We start from the raw sequence: 20,000 nt of genomic DNA, 5'->3' as shown, positions 1-20,000 counted from the left end.
CTGGGGTGAAAATTGGCTCAAGCATCGTAGAGCCTACCATCATCAACTCGTCTGAAATCCAGACAGCCGAAAAGAAGTTGCAGGAGGCTTTCGATGGCATAAACGATGTGCATAATATAATACAGAAGTGGGTAGGTTACAAGGAGAACGCAAGGCTGCTGTACATGTGTTGTCTCGCTGTATATATCTTGGAGCTGTCTGAGCCCGTAATAAAATTCCTTCAAAAGAGCATTTTGCCACTTATAGGGCTCCCTCCCAACATAGTGGAAGTAGCTGAAAGAGTCAACATGAACGTTGCACAGGCCGGTGCACAAGGCGTTGCACATGGAGAGAGACAGGCTGGGGCACAAGGAGCAAGACAAGCTGGCGCTCAGGGAGCCAGACAGGTTGGTGCACAAGGAGCAAGACAGGTTGAAGCACAAGGAGCAAGACAGGTTGGAGCACAGGGAGCAAGACAAGCTGGCGCACAGGGAGCCAGACTTGATGGAGGACTGATGATTGGAGTCGGTGCTGCGTTTTTGGTTTTTGATGCCATAGATATGGGCTTTACAATCAGAGATACTGTTCAAAACAAGGGATCCGACGCAGCGAATTTTTTAAGGTCAAAGGCAGAAGAACTGGAGAGCATATAATTGAACTAGAAAAGTAGTGGTATTGCAACTATAGCTACAGTAGACGGGTTGGGTAGTATGAAGCGCGAAACCCTCACAAATCCTCCTGAACTTCATGTCCTGTGAATTAAGGAAATGGGGATTCTGAGATTCAAAGAAAAATATTTGATATGGCGAGATTTCAACTTATGACCCACCAGTGCTCTAGGCCACTGAGCTGGCCATGGTAGACATGTAGTCCAAAGTTTGAGTATTTAAATCTCGCTTAATACAAACATTTTTCTTTGACTCTTGGACTCCCTATTTCCTGTGCAGGGTATGAAGTTAAGGAGGATTTGTAAGGATCGATTTCGCCCTTCGTAACACTTAAAACATAACGCTTTCTGTTCACTTCAACGGTTTACACTTGATTTTCAAAAAGTTCAATGAACACGACTGTAAACTCTTCATAGACAGTAAGTAAACTTAAAGCAGGCAACATCACGGTACAATCCTAGCTTATTGGGGAGCTTTGGCAACTACAACGGCGACGGCAACGACAACGTCAAAAATTTGCATATTTAGCGAGCAAAAGCAATAGCATTGCACGCTCTGCACGTGCATCTTTTCATTTTTGTATATTTCTTTGCCGTCTTTAGCAAAACAAAAACTTGAAATGACTAAAGTTGAGTTTTTAGGGAGAAGGTCAGCCTTAGAGGACAAATTTTCCTTTTCTCCCATAAATTGAGCTCCGTTCATACTAGTTTCGTTCTTAAGGGTTTGCCACAACTTTGTAACATTAAAATGCTTGGAATAGTCGCGAAGCGATTACAATAACACGAATTCACATTTAAAAGACGACGTTCTCGTTGCCGTTGCCGTCCTTGTTGCTAAAGTTCCCTATTGCCTGACAGTTTGCTTGTTTGAAGTTGTTACCAAGTTACTTTTGCTTAACGTCCAGTCTTTGGATTCAATAGGTTACATTGCAGAGATGGATAACTCGTTATTTTTTATGTCTAATGTGTCTGAATATAAAGTCTGTTTTTATATGACTTTTAAATCACTACCCAGTGGATAACTCAATTGGTTTAGACTGCTCGCAGTCCCTTTAGTCGAGCCGCCCGCTTTGGTCACGCGCTTTGGTCAAAGAGGTTTTTCTTGAGCTGCGAGAGAGCCGCGAAGAGGCGAAAACGAGTCCCGACGCGGCGAGAAGATAAAAACCAGGAAAGATCTCATGAATATACCCACCACGAGTCCCTAGGTTAAACTCTCATTTTACAGATTAAGTCAAAGTACCTATGTCAGTGATTAGGTCTAAACGTTCGTTTACCTTATTGCTATAGCAATATTTAGTTCTAGAAACTGATTTAGAATGGTCATTTTTAAGAGCTATGGTTGGTGTGTATATCCATGAGATCCTTGCCTAAAAACCTCTGGTTATCTTGAACTTGAATCTCACTTTCATGCACACACCAGCTGTCAAACGTGTGAAATTAATACCAGAAACCCACAAGGGTTGAAACGTGTAACGGCACTTTGTGTGCTGGGAAACGAGCTTCCGAATATTCAATTTGCTAAGTACCATATTTGGAACAACAAGAGCAAGGGGTTTCCAAATATGGTACTTAGCACTGAATCATTCAGCCAATCAGTTCGCGCGTAATATTCGGAAGCTGTGAACGCGCGTTACACGTTTCAACCCTTATGGGTTTCTGGCTGGTTTAAATCTTACCTTTCCGATCGCACTAAGAAATGTAGCGTGAATGGCCACTTGTCTAATGCTGCTTCAGTTCCTTGTGGCGTCCCTCAAGGAAGTAACCTAGGACCATTATTATTTTTAATTTACATTAACGATTTGCCGAATTGTCTGTCAGTTGCTTCCCCGAAAATGTTCGCGGACGATACAAATATTACTGTAGCAGCAGATTCATTGAGTGAACTTGAAAATAAAATTAACATAGACCTTGAGAATCTTCATCACTGGCTTGTAGCGAACAGATTAAGTCTAAGTGTCACAAAGACTGAATTCATGGTAATTGGCTCTCACCAACGGATTCGCGTCTCTGGAAACGAAGAAATTAACGTAGAAATTAACGGAAAATCAATCACGAGAGTCCACAAGGCTAAATCACTAGGTTTATTAATTGACGAGCACTTGACCTGGAAAGATCATGTAGATGAAGTAGTTCAGAAAATATCGAAGGCTATTGGAGGTCTTAAAAGAGTAAGACCATTTATATCAGTAAAGACCGCTCTCCAAATCTATCATGCGCTTATTCGGCCCCATTTTGATTATTGTAGTTCTGTTTGGGACGAATGCAACGTGACTCTGTGCGATACACTGCAAAAATTGCAGAACAGGGCGGCTAGGGTTATCACCAAGAGAAGTTACGACGTGAATGCTAACCATCTTCTTACCTCACTCCGCCAGGACAATCTCGCTAAGCGTCGGAAAAAGCTTAAAGCCATCCTAATGTTTAAAATATTAAATGGTCTTGCTCCAGACTATCTACAGGACCTGTTTTCAATTCGCACCACAAAATATAATGTCAGGAATTTAGAAATGCTTCAATTTAACATGTTACATTATCAAGGTTGGTATGGAAAAGAACCGTAGTTTTGAAGTATGTTATTATTTTGTCCATCGTTGTCAGGTTGTTCGGTAATCTTCGACGCGATGATGACAAAGTGCAAAAACACGTGTATAAGGAATCCCAGGGACATGGCTGGCCCAGCATCAAACAAAATCCTCAAACTTAAATCGTGGATTTCACACCTAGGGAGAAGCAAAGCTGTACATTAGAATTCACGTGCAGGAAAGAAAACGCGTTTCATTTAAGATCGACTATTACATCATTTAGAGGCCGTTTTGCAGTAAATAACGTACTGTAATTTTCTAAAATCGACTGCAAGTAATTAGTCCTGTTCCAGAGCTTCATTTTGTGTTACATATCCCGCATAGTTACGTACGGCATCAAAGTTCTCCCTCTTTTCGTATTGTCCGACGAAGACTTTCATAGGCTTACATCGCAGTTGGAGAGTGGGGAGGCATATGGCATAAGGTTCTAGAAAATTGCCGCAGAAGACATTTCCGAGCTGGAAAACAACACCGTGAGAAACGCGAAAAAACAGGACAAACGAAGGTGAAGGGAATTTAATGCACAGGGGTTTATTAGCACGCAACCTCGTCCCCAGGGTCTTCTCGACTTTCGATATGGTGGCTCGAAGGGAGCAGACGAGCGCGAAGTTGAAAGCCGAGAAGACCCTGGGAACGAGGCTGGAAGGCACTGTTGGATATCGGAAGTGAAGTTTCTTCTTATCATCTGACTGCGCATAGGGAAGATATCTGTTTGTTATTCAAATGTGCCAACCACAAAAACAAAAGACCCTTTATTACGACTGCCAGTGAGGTTCTGGTTGGCACATTAATGACAATAGGTAACGTCAACGATATCATCGCTATTGCTAAAAATTTTGTTACTGTCTCTGAGACAAATTCTTCAACTGACTTTGTTGAGTACCTCTGCCCAGTGACATGAAACAAAACAAACAAAATCGTGTAACAAAGAAAACAAAACGTAGAAAACGATATGTAATGAGATGAAATGACCATTGTAAGTAAGTAAGTAAGTAAGTAACTTTATTTACCCACATATTTCAAATGAGCAAAAGCTCGTTTGAATGCAAATGTGCAGTATTGTATTTAAAGAATAAAGATAATAGTAATAATAATAATAATAATAATAAAGTAGAATTTTAAAAATGAAAATTAAAAATTAAAAAAAAAAACAATCCATTTGCAAAGTGAGCAGATTAAAGGTGTGAAGACGGACGATCTATTTACATGAAATACAATTACAGTTGTATGAGGACAGCGTCATTCGTTTGAGATTTTTTCTAAACAGTGAAAGCAATTCCGTAGTTCTCAACTTATCAGGCAAATTGTTCCACTGCTTTGCTGCCTGGAAAAAGAATGAGTGTATCTTGCCCGAAGAATTTGGTTGGGGAAGCACAAGCCTGTGTTGTCCCCGAAGGTTGTAATCGCTGTTTCTTTGCATGAACATTTCGCTTATGTAATTTGGTGTACTGCCGTGGATGCTTTTGCATGGGCGTAGCCAGGATTTTTCAAAGGGGAAGGGGGTCACACTCTGTCAAACAGAGGGTACTCGCGTTTTCGCAACCTGAATATTGTAGGTTGTTTGAGTAAAAAACGGCTTACAAAGGGGGGGTCACGGGCACCCCAGGACCCCCCCCCCCCCCTTCCTGGCTACGCCCTTGCCTTTGTGTACCAGTACCAATGACTGTTCGATCCGCCGGTGCTCCAGGTATTTTAAAGTTGCAACTTTTAGTAATTCATCGTAGGAGGTTGTCTTAGGAAGTCAAAGAAGAGTCCTCAAGGCAAATGCATTTGCTGAGTCTATTTTTTCAGATAGACCTTAGTTCAGCCCTAGGAATAGCAGGGCTGAGTATTCAAAGTGGGGCAGTATAGATGCCATGTTAAGTTTGAGTATTGTCTCTTGAGGAATAAGTTTACGAATGCGACGCAGGATCGACACCTTTGTATGTACTTTACGGCAGATTTCCTTGATATGTACTTGAAAGGAGAGAGAGTTGTCCATAGTTACTCCAAGAAGTTTGAGTTGCTAATGTTATCTAGTTCATTCCTGTCGATTGTGAGGGTACTGGTAGAGTTGTTCTATTAAAGGTGTGTTTTAAGGTGTGTTTTAGAGAATAGTTACAGCACTCAATACAAGTGTTCATTGGCATCATTGCTACACATGAGTTAAAATTTATCTGCGTAGGTGTATACTAGCAAGTCACTTCTATATATAGCCTCGCCAACGCCTGATAAACTTTCTCTTCGTAAGTTGAATGAAGAGGGTAGTTTCTAAAGAAACTGTGGTGCTGTTTCGGTCGGGAAGTAGTATACAAAAATTTGGTTTTATCAACGGAGTTGATAATGTAAATTGGCCACCGTACAGAGATTCTAAAAGCTGACGTTTCGTTCGTTAGCCCTTCGTCAGAGCGAAGTAAGTTGGTTGCTTGATTTTGCTATTCTCTACATCGTAAAGTTCAGCTGCAATCGTATTGGGTTTACGTTACCTTCAAAAATTCCTTCACTTTAATTTTTTCTAGTGGTACGATGAGATCACAAAAGCACCTCTTTCGTTTTTTTCAGATTTTAGTGTGTTTGCTAAACACCTGTCTCGCAAAATTTTATCTAAACGCTGTTTGCTTTGAGTGTAAGTTTTGGATTTCACGGTCCATTACTCACGTTCAAAACTGACCGACTGGACCTCAGAGGGTTGGATGTAGGAAAAAGTGACGTCATTCACTCGGCCATTTCCGAGTTCATGTCTGCCTCCTCTTCAAAGCGAGTCTAAGTGCGAAGATTTTGTTATGAAAATTAGTTTTCATTCATATATAAAATAGAACTAATTACCATCACAAAAACTTCCCACTTAGACTCGCTTTGAAGAGGAAGGAGGCAGACATGAACTCGGAAATGGGCTATTCTTGGGTTTCACTCACGTGATCAACAGCCATGGTTTTCAACGAAAACAAAAGAAGACGTTAGCATAATAATAGCTTTCAATTCCCGGAGGATTGGATCGGGACACCAACATGGCCGCTATTTCATTGTTTGGGGACACCAACATGGCGGCCGTGACGTCATGTGAAATCCAAGAATAGCTTAAAATTTCAGCGTGTAAACGCAGCTTATTATGTATGCAAAACACGAGTATAAAAAAACTCCCTTGTTGCATATTAATTCATTCGAGTACAAACACATTGCATTCTTAAACTAGTAAGTCTGACGTCATTTTCTCCTCCATCCAGCTCTCTCAATATTTTAAAGTTACTCAATGATGGCGGAAAATTCCAGTTAAAATAAACAAGTGTCCTTTTGAAATTAAGACTTAAAATTTGGGTCACTCAACGTTTAGTCAACACAGGTTTAAAATTTAAAGAAAAAAAGATTCGATTATTGGATCATAGCTAGTACCACTTTAACAAACCTTAGTCGGCTGTCTAACGGTCCAACATATTGATCAATAAGGCATTCCAAGAAGGTTCCCAATATCATTAGAGTCAGTACGGGCACGAGGAAGTGACTAAACGCAACGTGACGATTCCTCAGTGGAGTAACAAGTGTTTCCAACTTCAGAAATAAGTAAATCAGGAAAGCGGTGGTAAAGCCCCTGATACTATACTTTGGTGCAACCCATGCAAAGTACGAAGGGTCATCTATATCTGTTCTTTCATTCGCGGTAACTGCCCAGTAGCCAGCGATAGTTGCTTTCAATAACCAACAAATAAATCCTACAGCACCCAAACAGGAAACCTGCCAAAAGATATAAAAGTGTCCTCTCATGTTACGGGTTAAGCAGTTGTTATGGATAAAAAGTTCAGGTGTATGTTCATTGCGTTCAGCACCACCAAGACCGAGAGGGAGGGAGTCGCCCAGTCTAGCCCTTGAGATTGCTTGATTTCAGTTTATTAATTTATTTTAGATGTCACGAAAATGGTAGTTTGTTTCCAAGTACGTAAGCAAAGTCAGAAGAATGCAAAAGGGCGTCCCGAGTGGAATTACGGTCTGTTGACTATGCAAACCGTCAAGCTATTTACAAAACTTGTAAATAGTAACAGTTGTTGTTGTTGTTCTGTTCTGGGGAGTGGCCAATTAAGTATGCATTGCATTGTATTGTATACATACATACATACATACATACATACATACATAAACTTTATTCAAGTGTCTATAACTATTTAGCTCTTAGCTAAGAGCTAATTGGGGACACTTAATTAAAATTGATCAATAAAATTAAGATTAAAAGATAAAATTGATAGATACATCTAAAGATTTACAAATTTAAATACAGTTAACGATTAACTGTAAAAATAGTTAATTATTTACAATGCTACTAACATTACTAATTTAGTTAAACATATAAATAATTTAAAAAGGGACTAAAATCAGAAGTTATCGTCAGGACTGGCACACTTGACAGTTACAGCTCCCGTCCAATAATCCTTTTATGTCCATACCTCGGATTGCGTGTTTAAATGCTTCAAGGCTCGTTTTTTGACGTAAGTTAATATTTATTTTACTCCATAAATACGGTCCTAAATATCGGATACTATGTTTGCCGTATTTTGTAGTGTTTACCCTAGGGATAGAAAAATCCTTGTTACGTAAATTGTATTTACTATTTGAGATAGGGAAAATGTCAATTATAGTCTTGGGTACCAAATTATGTTTCACTTTATACATTAAAATTAAAATGTCTTGTAGTCTTCGATTTTCTAAACTCGGTAGTTTTGCCCATTCGAGGAGCTGCTCGTACGTTGCTGTTTTATTACTGAATACAGCTCGCAAAGCTCGTTCCTGTACCCTCTCTAGCTTCTTAGTGTCTGATGCTCTGCAAAAATGCCAGACCATGTGGCAGTAGGTTAAATTCGGTAACACCCCAGCCTTGTACAACTGAAGCAAGGCATGAGTAGGAACCAGTTTTTTGAGTCGATTAAGAACACCGACTTTGCTTCCTGCTTTCTTACAAATATCACTTATGTGTGAGCTATAGTTCAGTCTACTGTCAAGTGTCACTCCAAGAAGCTTAAGGGAAAGTTTAGATTCGACATTCTCACCATCAATTCTGACATTAATTGCTGCAGCTTCCGTATCCCTGTTACACAAAATCATTGCACCATACTTTTTATGATTGCCTTTAAGATAATTCTCATTATACCATCTTGATATAACTACACCCTCGTTTCTAAGAGTCTGCTCTACTTGGGATATTGATTCAGCAATAACATAAATCTGGTGGTCGTCGGCGTACATTGAGATGTTTGCATCCGTTATTTGATATGTCAAGTCATTTTTAAATATATTCCATAGCAGAGGACCAAAGCATGAGCCCTGAGGACATCCTCTTCTCATATCCTCCCACTCACTTACCACTGAATTTAGTTTTACCCGGTTTTGTCTATTTGTGAAATACGAACTCATGAGACAAAGTGCTTGCTCTGAGAACCCATATGCTTTGAGCTTGTTGAAAGCTTTACTCATATCGGTGGAGAGTATGCCAACAACTTGTTTATTGTCCATAGCTGATTTCCATTCTTCTGTCAGTCTGATAATGGTTGTTTCGCAGCTGTGCATTTTTCTATATGCTGAAATACTAGAGTCGAGGATATTGTCAAAGTGCTGATAAACTTGCCCACTCAATAATTGTTCATACACTTTATCCACTGTGCTTAAGAGTGTCACAGGTCGGTAGTTCATTTCATTTAGTGGATCTTCATTTTTAAATACAGGACACCATTCACCTTTTTTCCAAGCATCTGGCCATATACCTGAATCGATGCTTGTATTGAATAGCATTGTTAATGAATCTGCAATCCCTGTAGAAGCAAGCTTCAACATTTTAGGTGTAATAGAATCCCATCCACAGGCTTTTCTAGTGTTCAATTTTTCCAATGCAGATTTTATTTGAGCACTCTTTATCTTTCTAAAATGAAATATTGGTCCTTCCTGTTCATGTATACCAGTTTTAATGCTTCCTATACTTGAGTGTTCAGACAAATCATTCTCATTCAACATGCTTGCTCCTACACCTCCTATAGCATCCGCCATGGTTGCAAAATAGTTGACCATTATGTTTGATACATTTCTCGGATCCTTTTCAACTTTTCCATCCACTTTCCTAATGTTGATATCAGATCCTTTTTGGCGCTTGTCACTTAGAAAGGGTCTAAAAATATTATAAAAATCATAAGGCTTAGAATTAAGATGATCTGCCTTCTCCTTCCAAAACTTTTTAATGGCTCTCCTTCGGCATTTTGTTGCTTCATTCCTCCATTTCTTCTTTAGCTCCCAATTTTCATTAGTTTTATTTCTAGCATACTTTTTGGCGTATTTCCTTTTTCTCCTAATGGCTTGTTTCCATTCCATTGTCATGTAGGGTACGTCAACTTGCCTGACCCTCATTTTTCTCATGGGTGTATGGGTCTCTAAAATGGAATTGAAAAGTGCTTTCCAATAATTCCACTTATCTTTCATTGTGTCAAATATGTTCATCACCCACCAAGGGGCATTTGTAAGTTCTTCATTAAACATTTCAACATCAAGGGATTTCGTGCTCCTAAAAGTGATCACTTTCTTGCGATGTTTTGAAATTTTACTCTCCATTAGTGCAAACGTCAAATAATGATCACTAATTTCTGGATTTAAAATTCCACTTCTCTTAAACAGTTGTGGCTTGTTGGTGAGTATAACATCCAGTAGAGTAGATGATGTGTTCGTTACTCGTGTAGGTTCAGTAATTAGGCATTCAAGCTCATAGACCTCCTCCAGGTTTCGCAGGAGTCTACCTTCCCTTTGTTCTGGTTTTAGTCGATCCAAATTGAGATCACCTGTCAATACAATGGTATTACAATCCATTGTTGCCCACAAAAATAACGAGTTCAGTTCTTCCTCCAGCTTGTCAAAATAATTCATTCCCACAACTTTAGGGGGGCGATATACTCCTACAAAGAGCACATCATTGTTGTTGATGGAAACTTTTACGGCTAAAACCTCAATGAACTTGTATTGCCTTGGCAGTTTCACTCGCTGTGGTAATAGTTCTGTGGAAATATAAGCCAGCAGACCTCCACCACCTTTTGCTCTGTCCTTCCGGTACATATGATATCCCTCTAGATGAAACTGTGAGGATGGATATGAACCATCAATCTTAGTCTCCGATAGAAATATCACATGCGCTTTGAGTTGCCTGTTGAGAACTTTCAATTCATCAAACTTATTCTGGATACTGTTAACATTCAAATGTATCACAAGGAGCTCAGATGCATTTCTTTTTCTCTCATTTATAAGACACATGCCGTTTTCATTTTCGAAGTCAAACTCCTGATCAATTTCAGTCTCCAAGAAGTTGTCATTTCTTTCACCAATCTCATCATAAAAGGGAAGATACCGCAGCGTGCAAGAATTGCATATCCATGATTGACTTGTACCTCTAACGTTTTTACGAGTGGTAGTAGCACTGCAGTTAACATGGAAGTAATCTTTACAATCATTGCATATATGCCTGTGATGATTTCGTCTCACCGTCTTCGCACATGACGGACATATCAAGTTCTCAGGCCCAGGCAGTGGGTGAATGTCGCCACTTAACTGCTGCTTTAGTATCGATGGGTTAAATGTTGCCGTCCCGTTCCTGTAGTAGTTAATCCTACTTTTTCCAAATTTCCGTCGTATTACTTTATATCTGTAGTGGTGAGATCCCTTGTAATTTAACTCCAAAATTTTGACATCACAAAAAGCTGCAAATCCAAGATGGCCACCATCTTCGAGTTGACTTTTTAATCGAGTTTGCCCTCTCCAGCATGTGAACTGCAGTAGGGCAAGATCTAAATCTTCCACATCGATATATTCACTTGTAATGCCAACTGGGGGCTGATGTAAAAAGCATATAAACGTGAAAAACCCAATCTGCGACATCAAAATGGAGGAACAGGTAAACACACGTCCGACCGCCATTCTCCTTCCCAGGCCCCAACTGAGTACAAATATTCCACGATACATGTATTGTAAAGTTAGTCATTGTACACTTGGTTATTGTACAGCAGAGAACCAGTTTGACTGCTAGTATAGATGCTGACGTTGCCCCGCGATCAGTCACAAGGTTCCTTTTTTGTACTTTAACTCTCCCTAGCGGGCTCGTCAAAATACAGCGCAATTCGTAAAAATACTCAACAATACTACACACCAAAAAATCTAATATGTATTGTATTGTATTGTATTGTATTGTATTGCATTGCATTGCATTGCATTGCATTGCATTGCATTGCATTGCATTGCATTGCATTGCATTGTATTGTATTGTGTTGTGTTGTATTGTATTGTGTTGTATTGTGTTGTATTGTATTGTACGAAATCTAGGGAAACAGACTTTCGATTTCTAAATAACTTTTGTGAAACTCAAAAATCTCGGCCAACGCCCCCACACTCCCTCTCTGTCCCTTATTTACTCTTAGCCACACTCACCTCTCTCATTTAATACTGGGCCATTCCCCCATCCCCCCCAGTTAGGGGGCAGCCCACTTAGAAATCCGGTCGATCCTGTGGTCCCTTGGGATGTGTAACTTACATAGTGTGAATTTCAATAGCCCACTTTCGATATATAAAAATTCATTCCCAACCCTAACCCTAATCCGAATTCTCTTGGGATAAAAACTGACCTGACCATTCAGCCGCACTGCCGTCTCCCATGATTCTTATTAGTAAGGATAGAGAGCAAAAGAGAGAGCCTACAATCTTGGACAAAAAGGGTTAAGAATATTAAAAACAGGGGTTATTTTGCGCACTACGTCCTCAATATCGCACATTAGCGATCCCCCTCCCCCCTACAACCACTGTTGATAACCCAAGGTTCGACATGCTTTGTTTCGTCTAGCAACATTGATCGGGGGGGGGGGGGGGGCTACTTAGGTTCTTAAATAGGTTCTTCACTTGATAGAAGCACTAGCGATCAGCACAGATAACTACTACAGGGCATATATGATATGACATATATTCCTGTATTCAATAATTATCTAGAATACAGTGTAGATAACCATACAGTAAATTTATATATCCAAAGTACAGTAACTAGCATGCATGTCTTTCATGCTCTAGTGTCTATTAAATGTTGTGTTACATTTCATCTGTGCCTTCAGTTTTGTGAAATAAGAGCCTATTGAAAATTTTACGCTAAATAGGTTCTTATGAAAAGGGGCTTTAAATGAAAATTTTAGCCTAACAGTTTCTTGAGGAAGTGCTCTGCGACTGTGTTGTGCTAGTATTTGAGAAGTTGGCAGGCTGCGTCTTTGGGTAGGGTTGTACCTCTTGTTGAACGCTATATTTCGTTGACTATATATAGTGTCGTACTTCCTATTGTTTTCTGTGCTAATTCCATTGTTATCTTTGTTCGTTCTATTGTTCTTTTGGCCAATCCTGACGCCCGCTCAATGAGGTACGACACGATCCACGTCTTTGGATGAAATAGTCTTTTGGTCATCGTTCGGGCGAAATGTCTCCTTTTTTCATGCATAGCCTTGAGCTGGTTTAAGTTTAAGAGGGCAGTAGCAAGTACGAGGCAAACCGAGGCACTTGCCTCCGTCATTTTTTCGTGATTTTTATAAATAAAGCGTGATTCCGGTGTTCTCTTTAAAATGTACTCATCGTAAACACCTTCGAAGAGAATTTAACCATGGACATTGCCTTAGTCATAATTTTTTTCTGGCTACGGTGCTGTAATTAAATGCAAGTCCCTCCAAATCTGACAGGTAAGGTTGTAACAGGCCAAACATTTTCATCGGGGAGAAGGGGGGGGGGGGGGAGGGAGGAGAGGGACTTATCCACAGATTATGAGGAAGCGCCAAACCGCAGCCTTAAGGCTTAGCAGCTGTACAGGGGCTTCAGTTTCACGCGACCTAACTAAAACAGCTCTTTCTTTTCGACTGATTAAATTTGACCGTACTCGTTCATCGATCTCATTCGACTAAATTGTTTTCCTTGGTCGTGAAAACTGATCAGAATCGTCTTACGACGAAACTGAAAAGTCTATTGATGAAAAACAACACAAATTTGTTCTGAGAAATAAGCCAAGGACCCCATTGGTCGTAAGGGACTATAAAGGTCAAATAATCCATACTTCCATCATTTTGAAAGACATCTCAAGTATTGCTTCCGAGTTTCATATTAGCCGTCAAAAAATCTCTTGCCCATTTGTTTTCGTGTATTTTTGTAAGGTGGGAGGGATCAGTTGGAATGTAAACAGAGTTAACTGAATAGAGTGTAATGTGAAGTGCTAGAATTCTATCCCATATGAACCATGTGAGCGTTAGCCCTACTGATAGAAATGGGCCCACACAAGGACAGAGAAAAACTCTGACCAGGGTGGGAATTAATAAGTGCTACACGGCGAACGTTTGTATAAAAGTAACCTTTCCTTGTACTTGTACATGTCCATTGCCTTGACTTTAACATCTTCAGTTCCCACGGCCAGCTCCCGTCTGACCTTGTAGCTCAGTCGGTAGAGCGGCGGAGATCCGTAACCCGAAGGTCGTGGGTTCAATTCCCACCCTGGTCAGAGTTTTTCTCTGTCCTTGTGTGGGCCTATTTCCATCTGCAAAACCAACGCTCACATGGTTCATATGGGATAGAATTCTAGCACTTCACATTACACTCTATTCCGTTAACTCTATTTAAAATATAAGTGCTACACGGCCAACGTTTGTATAAACGTAACCTTTCCTTCCAGTTTGGAATGTAATTAATCACATCGAAAAGTGTATCACCTGAAATTTTCAGAAATGTTTTCTTTAGTTCTAGGTTGCCACATTGATTCGGCTCTTGTTAGTTTAAAATTGGTCCTCCATTTCTAAGAATGAACATCACAATAGGACGGGAAGTTCAGAATATTTTTGGACACAAATGAGTTACGTACCATAATTTTGACACCAGACAGTCCCAACCCAGTTGTAGAATTCCTTTCCTCAGACGTGAAGTCACCGGTTTTCAGAAAGATCACCCCGAACCCAATGATTGCCAAATTTACAGCTATAGAAAATGCGTGTACCCAGGCTGGCATATGCAGCTTCGGTACGTAATACAGGGCACAGAAAATCGGTGCAGACAGGCTGGTGAAGCCGACGAGAACGCCAAAGTTTCGGTGTTTTCTTAGTTGCATATTCAGACTTCTTGTCCATGTTGCATCGCCGTCATTGTTGTCCGCCCCGCCGTCAGCGTCTTCTAAAGCGTGCTCGAGGAAAAGAAGGGAACACAGGAGCCGATAGTCTATGATCAATGCTTTGTAAAATGTTACGAACACATCAAACCAGGCTTCGTAAACCACGTTTTCTCCACTCAACTGCACGTCACTGTCTTCATTTACTTGAGAATCCACCCACTCAATAAAGTTAAAAAACGCCAAGATTTTAAAATAAAATTTCGCATTCTCAATGTATCGAGCTGAAAATGTTTTGTACCTCAGAACATTACAATAGGTAATCGCCTGAATGATCTTCTGAAGTAAAAAGACTAGCTTGTCTGACACAATAAGGGACCAAGGGTTGCTGAGTTCAAATGAATCGTTAAGATTCTTAGAAGCCCAGGTGGCTGCGAGAAGGAAACACTCGACAATTATCAAAGGGATCGTTATCGCTGCCACTACGAATCCCATGGAAGGTTGTTGTTTTTGCAAGGTATGCTGCCGGTTGTCCACTCCTTCTGCTTTTGAAAAGAACAGTACAGCGCCAAAAACCGCAAACACTATTCCGATTAGAATGCAGGCAGTTAAACGAAAGTAGATATTGAGTTCAAGCTTGTGTGAATTGGTGAACATGTGCACGAGGTCCATCATAGCGCCGATGAGAAACACTATCAGCATTGCCTGGGAAGAGCAAATCTTTACGCAAGTCTGAGAACATACACTAACAGCTCCCAATACGAATAGCACTACGTAAAACAACAGCGAGTACGAGGCTACAATCCACTGAGAGGCACTCATGGTTTGGTTGAGATCTTGTTGACTGGCTGGATGACATGGAGAGTTCTCAACCAAGTGTATGTGCTCGCTAGCCCAATACATTTCCATGTTAACAGCCTTACACGACTTCAACTCAGAGGAATGAGTGGTTCTTTGCTTATGCGGCACTCGACATATAGAAATCCAAAGGCTTCCGGGAAAGGCGGAAATGACACTGATGAAGAGGTAGAATTTCAAATTTTGGTTTTTATGATATCAAATGTCGAGCGAGGTTGAAGTTGTGACTAGTACGATGCTATAATTTCCGAGTCAGTTAACCCAGTTTTTCAGGTCAAGGAAAATTCCTTAATTAAACTTTTTTAGGATCCCTCAAACCGTTTATGAAAACAAAAAAACGAAACCGAAACAGCCTGAGTGAAGATATTATATTAGCTGTCAATCTATTATCGTTCATTTTTCTGGGAAAGAGTTCACTTCCACTGGGGAGTGTGACTATACAACAATACACTTACGCATTCCGGTGCATTTCGAAGTCAACATTGTTTATGATTCTGCTTGTCACGACCAGAAGGAAGACAAGGAAGGAAATGTTTAAATTCATTTCCGACGAAGTTCACAGCAAAGTCACCGTGAGAACGGCATCCCGGTCGATGTTAGCTGTTGAAATGTTGAGCCTTGACAACAACTATTCAGAATACACCAGCCAGAATGCCAAAACGTTCCAGTCAGCAGTCGGCTCCGTGATCCGGCCTACCGAGCACGACATCAATACTACAATAGTAGCATCCCAAGTAATCTTTGCTTGTGGCACAGGAGTTTTCTACCTTGTCACCCTTACCCTTAGCATCTGTGGAGTTTGGATCAGAGGTTTTGCAACACTGTGCTCTTCACGAGGAACTTTTTTTGTGTTCTTTATTGGGGCTCTGGTCGCTTCTATTAATGTCTTCACGTATTCAGACAACATGCTCGTCAAGGTCTATTTCCGTCCTTCGGTCGTATCTATTGTTGGAATTGTTTTCACTTTGTTCGATGCTATGCTGTTTTTTCAACTAAGAGGACATGGCACGAATGAACCAACTTTGGGTAGACAACAACCTTGCATGGGAGTTGTGGTTGGCTGCGTAACATTCCCTTTATTCGTCTTAGAACTTGTTCTTCTTGCACTTGCGTTCAATAATAAAGCTAAAGCTATTAACGATTCGGTTTCTAACGGAGAGGCACACATTCAGTGGATTCTTATGGTTGTGGACAAAATCCTCTTTCTCGTTCAGAAACCAATTCAACTGGCTATATATCTGTATTTACGGCACACGATTCCCTGTTCGTTGTATAGAGAGAATGCCCAGTTTTATCTTAGAATAATTTCGTTCTTTAACTTGATCGAATGGGTTGACTCTCAGGTCAATGTCGACGATGATTTGCAATTGAGTAGAGTTCAAGATAACTCCGGTTGGTCTGATGTTATGTTAGTTACTTATAAGGCTTTGATCATAGATTATCGTTTACTGTGTTGCTTATGATTCCTCGAGCATTCACTTGAACTTCAAACTGGCGATTATGGCAACGTTGCCGGCGAGGGCGTAGGTTTGAATGACGGTACAACCAACGATAATATGACGGACGGGGATGGGATCAAAATGTGTTCTGGATTTTTTGCTGGCGCTGCTTGTCTCATTGCCCCAGTATTTTGTGGTCTTTATTATTTACAAGATGTACAGATCGGAGCTTCAGTACAGATATCTGCAATTATTGTCGACGCAGCAATCATCCTTTTCGGTATTTGTTTGCTTCACAAGAACAGTTTGGAGGCAGAAGACACAAGGGAACCCTCTGCAGTCAAAGTCATGGTAAATGTCTTTCTAATCAGATATTTAAGAGGCTGTGTCGCAGTAGTGCAGTTCATTTTTTGTAGTATTACCAATTCCTTCCTCCTACTTGCTATGCAACTTACCAATAATCCAGAAATTACTTTTAAGAGTCACGTAACACGTCACATTTAAACGTGCTTTCCCCCGACATTTTTTGACATTTTTTTCTGAAAGGTCCACTGCTCAAATAAGCCACGGATTATGTCATCGAATACTTTCTATTCCGCAGAAACGTTGCCTCTTTTAATTTTAAACCGCAGTATCGATGAAAGTTTCATTCCCTTGGCATCGTTAGGTGCAACAGGTTGCAGTCGTTTACACACCATGTTCAGCAACGTTATATGGATCAACAAAGCCCGCCACAGTAGTTTGTGTCGGTTTGCGCATCTCAGACAACCTTGATATGTTTGTCCGACGCAATCAATGCTTTATCAACATAGTTTTGCAACGGCATGTGGGGGAAATTACATCCCAGTCCGTAGCTTACGCAACATTGTACCACATTAACCAACGAAAGCTACTTGGCCAGCAGTGTTAAATCCTATGTTGTGCCTTTACATGAACTCAGATTGATAGGTTAAGAGACAGAAAAATTATTGCTTAGTGTTTAGTTATTCTATATCTCCTTGCTTGATAGGTATGCTGCTTTGGTGCCGTTGGCTTTATATGTTGGATGGTGCAAGGAGCCATCGCGGGCTTTTGGGCAGCTACTGCGCATGGCAGAAGGGACGTCCAAGACCCGTCTTACATGGCCTGGGATTCAGCAAAATTTACAGTTCGTGGTCTGACAACAGCATTTCTTATGTTCATGTTCATGAAGATTAATGCTCGAGCATTGCCACAACAAAACCCAGACGTGAAAATGAATCATTTTTGTGTGCCTGTTGTCATGTCGGGGATATTATCCGCCTTTGTGGAAACATTGATTGATCAGTATGTTGGTCCCATGGATAGCGCCGTCAGGTTTGTGGCAATAACAAGTGCTGGTTAATTAATTTCGGTGGTATCTTGGGGTCATTGATTTATTTTCCTTACCCTTTTAAAGCAGTCATGCATGTGTCATGTGCTGTCGTGTCACTCTCCGCCTCTCTATCGCTTTCGCGCCGGGGCTGGCCCCACATAGCACCCTTACTATTTCACGTTTAGTACCTTGTGTATAATTATTAATGCAGCGCTTACCGGTTCTTCATTTGGTAAGTGCAAGTCCCTGATCTACCGAAACTGGGGTATACGTACGGAAAATTCTCGGCTTTGTTAAAGTTGTATAACAGATGTTCCCTTTTTCAAATAAACTTGGTACTTTGGATGGCTGGATATTCTCTTATAGAAGGAAACCTTCTGCAAGAAAAATCCTGTTTTGAGCTTAAGGCACTGCCGTGCACAGTTTATCCCCTCAGCCCCTGATGACATTTAAAAATGGCCACCGAGGGGTAACTGGCCCTATAATCAAGTTGCATTAAGTTCAGGGGGTATAACGGTAGTCGTAGATGTTTTCAGTACCAATATAATCTGCCTAAGCTCCAGCCGTTTGGGCTTAACAAGGAATTAGGGAGCTTAAGCTCGCGCCTCTTTGAGACGCGGATGGCAACCGGAAGGGAACATTTTGCGTCCCAGGACAGTTGTGTCCCCAAGAGGTTTATACTGATCAGCTCTAATGGAGAAAAGATACTTGACGATGTAAATGTAGTTGTCTGAAGACAAGTCAAGAGGGAAAACAGCTCACTTCCGGTTGCCGTCCGCATCTCAAAAACACGTGTGCTTAAGTTCCCTAATAGGGAGCTTAAGCAACGACAACGGCGACGGCAACGACAACGCCAAAAAGCAGTAATATTATTGGTTAAAGAATCAAAATGCTCGTGTGACACGGTTAATTTCATGAAAATCATTGTCGCTGCGGCAGAATTTTGTCGCTGCGATCAGTCACACGAATTCAAACCAGTTTGAATTCGTGCGACTTATCGCAGCGACAAAATTAGCGAAAGCAGCGTTGTCGCATCGTATGTACACTTCCGGCAACAAGTCGCTGCGACAAAATATAAATGAACCAATGAGAGAGCGTCATATGGTCAGCCATATTGAATAAGAAAACTAGTTCACATTCCCCCTCATACGAGATCACTGCATGTGCACCGAACAGGCGTCGTGTCGCAGCGACTTGTTTTGCAAGTAGTACACATGGAGCAACTTGTCGCAGAGACATGTCGCTGCGACTTGTCGCCTAGTGTGTCCCGGCCTTTAGTTTGAGCTGTTCCAATTGTTTCAAGATGTTTCCAACTTGTTTTTGCTGTACAATATGGGCGAAGTATGCTATAACCAGATTGGTACGTAAGGATTTGAAGGAAAGAGAGAGACGGAAAGATTCCCCGTTGTTTGTCCACGTTGTCGTCAAAACCTGAAAATTCGTCATTTTACGTTGTTGTTTTGACGAGTACGGGAGACAAATGTACAAAAATGCGTGCCGCACGTGCAGCACGATCATTTTGTCCTCTTTTAACCAATAATATTACGGCTTTTTGGCGTTGTCGTTTGCTGTAGCCGTCGTCTTTGCTTAAACTCCTTAACAACTCGCAAAAGCTACGGCTCAGTATGAGAGCTAACGAGCAATTATCACTTAAGACAGCGTCTCGCATTTGCTCTCAACTGGTCGCAGTTCTCGTTGTGCCAAATATTGACCTTTATTTTTTATCACCAGATGCGAAATAAAGGAACAAAGTCTAAAAATTCTTTTGGAGGTGGGCCCCCCTATGTACCTTGGATTTCTAATTCATGTGTTCTTGCACTTTGTCATCATCGAAACCAAGATTGGGAAACAAATGACTCGTGGAAGGTGTTTAGGGTCATCCCGAACGAGATCTGAATCAGGAACAGAATGGTTTGATGCTGTAGAATTACAGAATTAACATAACCACGAACTGGATCGCAGAGATAGCATCTATCATTTGTATCAGCGTGATCTATCCCCTTTTATATAATAACCAAATCAATGCACGCGCTCTGATTGGTCA

The 20,000-nt window shown here is 40.8% G+C and overlaps 3 protein-coding genes and 1 pseudogene across 3 annotated transcripts in view; 3 read left to right on the top strand and 1 right to left on the bottom strand.

The window, feature by feature from the left end:
• Positions 1 to 1,533, top strand: part of LOC137987149 (uncharacterized) — a 5,522-nt pseudogene extending 3,989 nt beyond the window's left edge.
• Positions 1,534 to 2,713: 1,180 nt separating this feature from the next.
• On the bottom strand, positions 2,714 to 15,337 carry LOC137986993 (uncharacterized). The gene is made up of 3 exons (XM_068833682.1): positions 14,087 to 15,337; positions 6,611 to 6,936; positions 2,714 to 3,366 (listed from the first exon to the last, which is right to left on the bottom strand). The coding sequence occupies exons 1-3, from the start codon at positions 15,233 to 15,235 to the stop codon at positions 3,180 to 3,182; spliced, it is 1,662 nt and encodes a 553-aa protein (XP_068689783.1). The 5' UTR covers positions 15,236 to 15,337; the 3' UTR covers positions 2,714 to 3,179.
• A 293-nt stretch (positions 15,338 to 15,630) lies between these two features.
• Positions 15,631 to 16,647, top strand: LOC137975068 (uncharacterized). Its single transcript, XM_068822119.1, has one exon. It carries the CDS (start codon positions 15,673 to 15,675, stop codon positions 16,645 to 16,647), a length of 975 nt encoding a protein of 324 aa, XP_068678220.1. The 5' UTR covers positions 15,631 to 15,672.
• An 81-nt stretch (positions 16,648 to 16,728) lies between these two features.
• The window catches only part of LOC137975078 (uncharacterized), a 3,333-nt gene continuing 61 nt past the window's right edge, over positions 16,729 to 20,000 (top strand). Inside the window, exons 1-3 of the mRNA XM_068822130.1 lie at positions 16,729 to 16,974; positions 17,633 to 17,958; positions 19,688 to 20,000. The exon at positions 19,688 to 20,000 is cut by the window's right edge and continues 61 nt beyond it. Coding sequence (XP_068678231.1) covers positions 16,741 to 16,974; positions 17,633 to 17,958; positions 19,688 to 19,895 — 768 coding nt within the window. The 5' untranslated portion in view covers positions 16,729 to 16,740 and the 3' untranslated portion in view covers positions 19,896 to 20,000. The remainder of the gene's footprint in view (positions 16,975 to 17,632; positions 17,959 to 19,687) is intronic.

Source organism: Montipora foliosa, chromosome 1 (assembly GCF_036669935.1).
Source record: "Montipora foliosa isolate CH-2021 chromosome 1, ASM3666993v2, whole genome shotgun sequence".
Classification (NCBI taxonomy): domain Eukaryota; kingdom Metazoa; phylum Cnidaria; class Anthozoa; order Scleractinia; family Acroporidae; genus Montipora; species Montipora foliosa.
Note: the sequence above shows the minus strand (reverse complement) of the source record. Positions and strands in the feature narration are given on the sequence as shown.